This window comes from Salvelinus alpinus, chromosome 1 (assembly GCF_045679555.1).
Source record: "Salvelinus alpinus chromosome 1, SLU_Salpinus.1, whole genome shotgun sequence".
Taxonomy (NCBI): domain Eukaryota; kingdom Metazoa; phylum Chordata; class Actinopteri; order Salmoniformes; family Salmonidae; genus Salvelinus; species Salvelinus alpinus.
This window is the reverse complement of record NC_092086.1, coordinates 23,414,930-23,422,677: the sequence shown is the minus strand read 5'-3', so window position 1 is coordinate 23,422,677 and position 7,748 is coordinate 23,414,930. Positions and strand designations below refer to the sequence as shown.

The window sequence follows — 7,748 nt, the reverse complement described above, 5'->3', positions numbered from 1 at the left end:
TTCCTTCTCACCCTCTCCCCTCTCTCTATCTCCCCCACTCTCTTCCTTCTCACCCTCTCCCCTCTCTCTATCTCCCCCACTCTCTTCCTTCTCACCCCCTTCTTTATGTCTCTCTCCTCCACTCTCTTCCTTCTCACCCTCTCCCCTCTCTCTATCTCCCCCACTCTCTTCCTTCTCACCCCCTTCTTTCTCTCTCTCTCCCCCACTCTCTTCCTTCTCACCCCCTTCTTTCTCTCTCTCTCCTCCACTCTCTTCCTTCTCACCCTCTCCCCTCTCTCTATCTCCCCCACTCTCTTCCTTCTCACCCCCTTCTTTCTCTCTCTCTCCCCCACACTCTTCCTTCTCACCCCTTCTTTCTCTCTCTCTCTCCCCACTCTTCCCTTCTCTCCCTGGTTTCCCTCCTTTCCAGGGGACCATCCTCGGCTGCTCTCCCCTAACCCCTGCCGCCTGCCTCCTCACCCCCCTGCTCCCCTCACCCCCCTGCCCCCCTGCTCCCCTCACCCCCCTGCCCCCCTCAGCCCCATGCCCCCCTCACCCCCCTCACCCCCCTGCCCCCCTGCCCCCCTCACCCCCCTCACCCCCCTGCCCCCTGCCACCTTCAGCCCCATGCCCCCCTCACCCCCCTGCCCCCCTCACCCCCCTGCCCCCCTCACCCCCTGCCCCCCTGCCCCCCTCAGCCCCATGCCCCCTACCCCGCTGCCCTGCTCCTGGTCTGGGCCACTGCAGAGAGGCAGTGATGGATGTGTCTCAGGGGATCTCTGGGGGTCTTGGCATGAGGGGGGCCGGGTCTTGGCATGAGGGGGGCCGGGTCTTGGCATGAGGGGGGCCGGGTCTTACACAGTCTGCTGCCTCCTGCTGTGGGGAAGAGGGAAAGAGGGGAAGCTGTCAACCTCCCCGTTAACCAAAAACAGTTCTACATAACCAGGCTGGTGGTCAAGCAGACCACCATCCCCAACTCTGACACTACTGTTTACTACATTACCACACTGCAGACACCAGACATGGGCTGGGATTCTAACACACCTTTAAAGGTCAAGTTCAGTGTGGTCTGTATAGCACTTTGTAACATCGGCTGATGTAAAAAGGGCTTTATAAATACATTTGATTGATTGATTGATTGGTTTGTTTGAGCCGGCCCTGGTGAGATGGGTATCTTGTACGGCACTGTTTAATTTCCATGTTTTTGTCTGATGTCATTGGTGTATTATATTTTACATTTGGGCTCTTCTCTATTCTAACCTATGATGCACAGTTAAAGTTCCCTATACAGGACCCGTATAGTATTCATCCATCGCACACTAAGGCGGTGCATAGTACTGGTTCCATGCCGACTTGCAAGGCATGATAACGATTAAAGAGTTGGCTACAACACACTATGAGACCAGGCTTTGGGAAATCAGCCAGTGAGTCCACAGATCTCAGTATACATTATAGAGTATTATGAAATAGGGGGTGAGTGCTATCAGTCCAGTCTGTACAGCCAGCCAGTGAGTCCACAGATCTCAGTATACATTATAGAGTATTATGAAATAGGGGGTGAGTGCTATCAGTCCGGTCTGTACAGCCAGCCAGTGAGTCCACAGATCTCAGTATACATTATAGAGTATTATGAAATAGGGGGTGAGTGCTATCAGTCCGGTCTGTACAGCCAGCCAGTGAGTCCACAGATCTCAGTATACATTATAGAGTATTATGAAATAGGGGGTGAGTGCTATCAGTCCAGTCTGTACAGCCAGCCAGTGAGTCCACAGATCTCAGTATACATTATAGAGTATTATGAAATAGGGGGTGAGTGCTATCAGTCCGGTCTGTACAGCCAGCCAGTGAGTCCACAGATCTCAGTATACATTATAGAGTATTATGAAATAGGGGGTGAGTGCTATCAGTCCAGTCTGTACAGCCAGCCAGTGAGTCCACAGATCTCAGTATACATTATAGAGTATTATGAAATAGGGGGTGAGTGCTATCAGTCCGGTCTGTACAGCCAGCCAGTGAGTCCACAGATCTCAGTATACATTATAGAGTATTATGAAATAGGGGGTGAGTGCTATCAGTCCAGTCTGTACAGCCAGCCAGTGAGTCCACAGATCTCAGTATACATTATAGAGTATTATGAAATAGGGGGTGAGTGCTATCAGTCCAGTCTGTACAGCCAGCCAGTGAGGTAGTGAGGTAGTGGTGGGCTGGTGGTAGAGAGATGGATCCAGTCCACTTGACGTGAGGACAGAGATGTCACCCGAGACCCTACCTCTAACTTTCAACATGAAAGCAACATTCTCTCAACATGAAGTTCCCCAACCTAGCCACTGATTGTGTTTACATTGTCATTGATTTATAGAGGGTGGCGCAATCCCATTATGGTATGGCTGGTAATGAATAAACAGAATTTTATGTGCAGTTTGTTTCTCTAAGCAGTGGGGTATACATGTTCGGGGAAGGGGTGTGGACATACATCATCCCAATAGGCCGTAGTACTGATGGCCCGGTGACCTCATGGTATGGGAAGCCTGCAGGACAGGATGAAAGGAAGCTAGTAGCTAGTAGCCCCCTGGCTCACCAACCAAGGAGTATGAACATAAAGAGTGGAGCAAGCTGACAATGTAAACATATTCAGGATCTCTAGGGAAGACAATGGAAGTTTGCTTTGAAAATAATTTGGAGTAACACTTTATTTGGATGGTCCATCTGTAGATGCTCAAACTATCTGTTGATAAGCAACTGCTTGCTAAGGTTACAGTTAGGGAAATGTTTAAAATAAGGGTTAGGGTTATGGTTAAGGTAAGAGTTAAGGTTGGTGTTATGGTTAAGGTTAGGATTATGGTAAGGGTTAAAGTTAATAGTTTGTTAAAACCTTTTGGACATTCCTTCATCAGGGTATTTTACATGTCAAATGTTGGCCTTGAAGTTACACACGCAGGCCTATTCTGATTCTACAGTGGTATTATCTATGTAGTTGACAGGTTATAGCATAGGAACTGGCTAGTCTATTTACATGGATTCAATGTTGTACAATGTTAATATTGTGTTATGTTTTGTTTCTACTTTAGCTTGCTTTTCTTTATTTTATAAGTGAAGTGTTTTCTCCTGTTTGATAAAGTACCGTGGTTCTGGAGTGTTTCTGACCTCCTCTTTAATGTGATTCTGAGTCATTAGAGGACTTCTCCATCTTACTGTTTTCTCTCAGCGTGGGTCGACTTCCCTTACAAAGCATTGCATTATGGGTATAAAGGAACCCCACTGCTCGTAAGTTGACATAATAGAGACTTCCAGAAATGTAGTGGATAAAACTGTTCACCCCCTGCTAGTGTGCATGTACATACTGAATCTAGAATAACATTCTCTGAATATATGAAACAGAACCATAGAGTTTATTTTCAATATGTTTTCTTTTATTGCAAACAATATAATACAAAAGATAAGCTTCTTTTAAGACAATGACGTGTTTTACCTAGGAAAACAAGAATTCAGTTGAATTACAAGGATGCCAACATGAGAACTAAGATATGGAATAGAGAATAAAGAACACAACTTTTTTCAAAAACAAAAAAGTCTGCTGGTGATTCTATAGAAAGACATCTCCACACTGCAGCCACAGCTCCAATAACCATGATATCCATATCTGTCAGAATGAATTAAACAACGTACAGATTTTTCTTTTTTCCATATTTCAGATCAACTCTGATCACAATCAGAAGTAATCTGTACACAACTAGATCATCAAAATAACTATTTCAACTGAAAACATTTACAAATTATAAATAAACAAAGATGCTTAGAACAATTTGTACCACATCGGAACAGCTAACCCATCTGCGGAAAAGTTAATATTTTCTCATCTCAATTAGTCGCTGCTGAATTAAAAAGGAATAAAATGCAAAATAGTTATTACTTTTCAAATAAAATTAATTGCTAATGAATAAATTAGATGTTAAGACTGGAAGGAATAAGAGGCCAGAGGAACGACAACTGGAAGGGAGACTGCTGGGGGTCAAAGGCCACTTCCTGTATCTCTCGACAGACAGGAAGTGAGAACTCAGCTGTGGTTTCTAGGCTACACTGCTGCGCTAGCATCGCTAATGTAAAGAGTCTCTCTACTGCGCTTCAACAGGCACCAACGGCATGAAGGCAATACAAAGCATTTCTCAGTCACATCTACCAACAGTCAGTAAGGCCCCTGGTGTAACTATATGGCACTTTCTAATGCTATTAGCATTCCCAACACAATAACCTGCGCTGATGTGCTAATTGCTAACGCAGCGACAAGAAAATAGCGATAATTTGTCTAATTCACTGATGACATGGTCACATAATAAGTCACGGCCATAAACTATTTAAACACCAACTTTGCTCAGTTCTTATAAGATCTCGTAAACAATTACAATAAGACATGTACATGAGAATCAAAGCAGAATGTATTAAAAGAGGACAGGCAGTGAGTAGGGGGACTATTTTCTTTTGACTTCCTGTTCCTGTACAAAAATACATGAGCGAGAAGTAAGGCCGCGGAGGACGTTGTTCACCTAAAGCATCTCTTCCTCATTAAACGTATAAATCCCCCGAAAGATATAGTACCAAAAGACAGTTCAGAACACATACACAGTACATACTAAAATATTTATAACAAATATATCCTCACGGAGGATTCCTCTTTTCAAAACTGAGTTTCTTTTAACATTATACCTATAAAAATATAATCACAACTCCGAGCGTTAAAAAAGGCACTGTCGTGAGCCGTTTTTCCGAAGATAATAAATGTTCATTACTTTGAAAAAGTTCTTGAAGGTTTTTCTATTGGCGGTGGAGGGTGTTGGCGTAGAGGCCTGTGGGCCACCGAGGATTCTGGGAGATAAGAGTCTCTGGTAGGAGATGGTTTCTTATGGGACAGTCTGTGCTAAGGACTAAGGGGCTGATCTCTAACCTCTGGCCTCAGGGCCTGGAGAGCTGGGTGTAGACAGGCTGCTGCTCCCAGTGCTGTGGACTGTGGGTCTGGGTGGGCACCGAGGGCACTCCGGTGGGGTCGGCGATGGGGGTGTACATGGGCCTCTGGCTGGGGCTCATATAGCTGCTGAAGGAATAGAGCCCTGAGCCTTGGGCACCTGCATGGCTATAATAAGAGTTGGCGCCGCCCTGGTGATCAGAATAGTCATACTGGGCGCGGGTAATGGAGGGGTAGGATGAGGCGCTGTAGTGCTGCAGGTTGAATGAACCATAGGTGACATGCTGGGGAGGGGAGCCCTGCTGCTCACTGTAGTGGCTGGGGCTCAGCTGCTCCGTCTTGATCTGAGTGGTTCTCCCCTGGCTCTGGCCTTGCTCTCCCCCACTACCTCCACCTCCACTCAGGATGGAGATGGGGTGCTGCTGCTGCTGCTGCTTGGGCATCCAGCCATGGCCTCCAGCACCCACCTGGCCAATGGAGCTGGAGCTGATGCCGCGGTAGCTGCCCGTGTAGCTCGTCTGGGCGCCGTTGACGCCGGGCATGCCGGGGTGCCCGTGGGGCGGTAAGTACTGGTCGAACTCATTGACATCGAAGGCCTCGATGTTGGAGATGACGTCGCTGCTCAGCTCGCCGATATCAACGTCCCGGAAGTCGATGTTGAGCTGGCGGCCCGTGCCCTCTTGCAGGGGGCGGCCCTCACGCTTCAGGTCGGCCTTGCCCACAGCCAGGTCTGTTTTGGGGGTGGTCGGTGGTGTAGGTGGGCCCTGGGACTGGCCTGCTGGTCCAAAAAGAAAGAGTTAATCTCACTGCACTGCATCATGATATTATTGACACAAGTGACGCAACCAGGGAGCTAATAAAGATATGTTTGGAAATGAAGAAAGTGCAGATAAGATTTCGGAGTTTCCCGCCATGAAGGGAATGGTGTCATTATCTAATGTGCTTTAAAGAGGAAGAGATAAGTGGGCAGAGTAAAGACAGGTGGGAGATTTGCATGTCGGCTTGTAAAAACCACAAATCATTGACAGGTGTGTCAGTTCATGAGGGCTCTAAAAGCACTGATATTCACCTTTTCAATAGGATAGTAGAGGCATGTACAATATAAAGGATATATATATATAACTCTTTCATTTCACCGGCATAATAGTGATTCCCTTTCTACTTTAATTAACATGATTATATTATAACATGATTATATCGACCAAAAGCAAGTTTGAGTAAACCTGGTATTATCTATAACGACAATTTAATGAATTGTTCGAATGAATTGTTCTTACCTGAATGTTCACCGGGAGAATGCACTTCGCCCATGCTGGACGCGGGCGAGTCGGCTTGCCGGAGAGCTTTAAAGATGTCACCGGAAGAGATGTGGGTTTGCTCGCCGTCCTCTGGCTCGCTCTGCCCGTTCTTCACGGATTTTCTCCTTCTGGGCTGGTACTTGTAGTCGGGGTGATCTTTCTTGTGCTGCACTCTCAAGCGTTCAGCTTCCTCTACGAACGGACGCTTCTCGCCTTCGTTGAGTAATCTGGAACAAGTATCGTATTATATTACACGTTTTCGAAGTGTTGAAACAAGTACTATAATTATTACTATTATTATTATAGCCCAATATTTGAAAACTACAAATTCGAATCGAAATTATGCCCATAGTTTACACTATTTAATTGCAAATGTAGCTATACACCAGACATCTTTCCAAATAACTGATTCACGCTGCTATTAATTCAAGCTTTATCTAAGAAGCTATTTGTGAATAGCACAATATTAGTTGATCAACTAAAAATCTCCTCAACGGCGGGGAAAAGTGATGATGAGTTGTAACCTACCTCCAGAGTTTTCCCAGGGTTTTGCTGAGTTCTGCATTGTGGAGATGTGGGTACTGGTCCGCCAGTTTCCTCCGGGCGGCTTGAGCCCACACCATGAAAGCGTTCATGGGTCTCTTGACATGGGGCTTGTTTTTGCTGGAGCCGTTCACTCGGACGGGCATGGGCACCAAGGTCCAGTCGTAACCCTTCAGCACCTGAGACACCGCATCTCTGATACATACAGGGAACTTGTCTTGGTCAGCCTTCTTGAACTCGCCGAGCACGCCGTCTGGACCCAGTAAGAGATGATTATCGGACGGCCTGGTATTCTCGGTGTCAGAACCGGAGCCAGACGGGCACGGCGAGCCGACCGAATCCTCAGACATGCTGGGGCTTGGAGCGTCAGAGAAACACTTCTCCTGTTCGTCTGACATCTTCAGGAAGGGGTCGAGTAGATTCATGCGAAAAAAATGACCGCTGAGCTAATGCAATGAATTGCTCTTGGAGGGAAAAATTCCTTCCTTTCAAGACTTTAGAATCCAACTGCTGCTGTGCCCACGGGCTGCAATGAATGTCACTGAGTTCGGTGCGCAAATTGGTTGACAAAGCTGCGCTCCTGCAAACTGTCAGAATGTTAATGTGAAGTCCTTCCAAAAGTCGTCTATTCAAAGCACGTTTTCTTGCGAATAGGCACGCTGCAAACGCACTCTAATGTATATTTATCTTGGAAATAAAACAATTTCTGTCATAAAGGCGCAATTTAATGTTCGCGTCAAACTTCCAAGATCATTGAGAGAATTATGAATACACTTTCAGTGTGAAGCCTGTATTTATAGACTGGTCCAAGTCAGGAGGGAAGCGATTGGGTGAACATTTTTAGGAGGCGGAGACGAAATTTGACTCTGCGCTCCCCCCAATCTTCAGTCAACAACAGAGAGAGGGACTTAAATAACATCAAATAAAATATGTTAATCTGTTCAGTTCTTTCAACTTTGTCGAAAAATGTT

The 7,748-nt window shown here is 46.2% G+C and overlaps 1 protein-coding gene across 2 annotated transcripts; it reads right to left on the bottom strand.

Moving 5' to 3' along the window:
* Positions 1–3,367: 3,367 nt before the first annotated feature.
* On the bottom strand, positions 3,368–7,547 carry LOC139571547 (transcription factor Sox-9-B-like). 2 transcript variants are annotated; one of them, XM_071394533.1, is made up of 3 exons: positions 6,763–7,547; positions 6,214–6,461; positions 3,368–5,714 (listed from the first exon to the last, which is right to left on the bottom strand). In XM_071394533.1, the coding sequence occupies exons 1-3, from the start codon at positions 7,200–7,202 to the stop codon at positions 4,927–4,929; spliced, it is 1,476 nt and encodes a 491-aa protein (XP_071250634.1). In that variant the 5' UTR covers positions 7,203–7,547; the 3' UTR covers positions 3,368–4,926. The 2 variants fall into 2 exon arrangements, with proteins under 2 accessions (XP_071250634.1, XP_071250642.1); XM_071394541.1 differs by having other exon boundaries at positions 3,368–5,711.
* Between the last annotated feature and the right edge of the window lie 201 nt (positions 7,548–7,748).

Bases quoted from the DNA above. Each gene is read 5' to 3' on its own strand.
- LOC139571547 (XM_071394533.1), bottom strand. From the start codon at position 7,202: ATGAATCTACTCGACCCCTTCCTGAAGATGTCAGACGAACAGGAGAAG. The intron at 6,462-6,762 runs GTAGGTTACAAC...TACTTGTTCCAG, and splicing joins ACCCTGGGAAAACTCTGGAG to ATTACTCAACGAAGGCGAGA. The intron at 5,715-6,213 runs GTAAGAACAATT...TTTTTGGACCAG, and splicing joins TTCTCCCGGTGAACATTCAG to CAGGCCAGTCCCAGGGCCCA.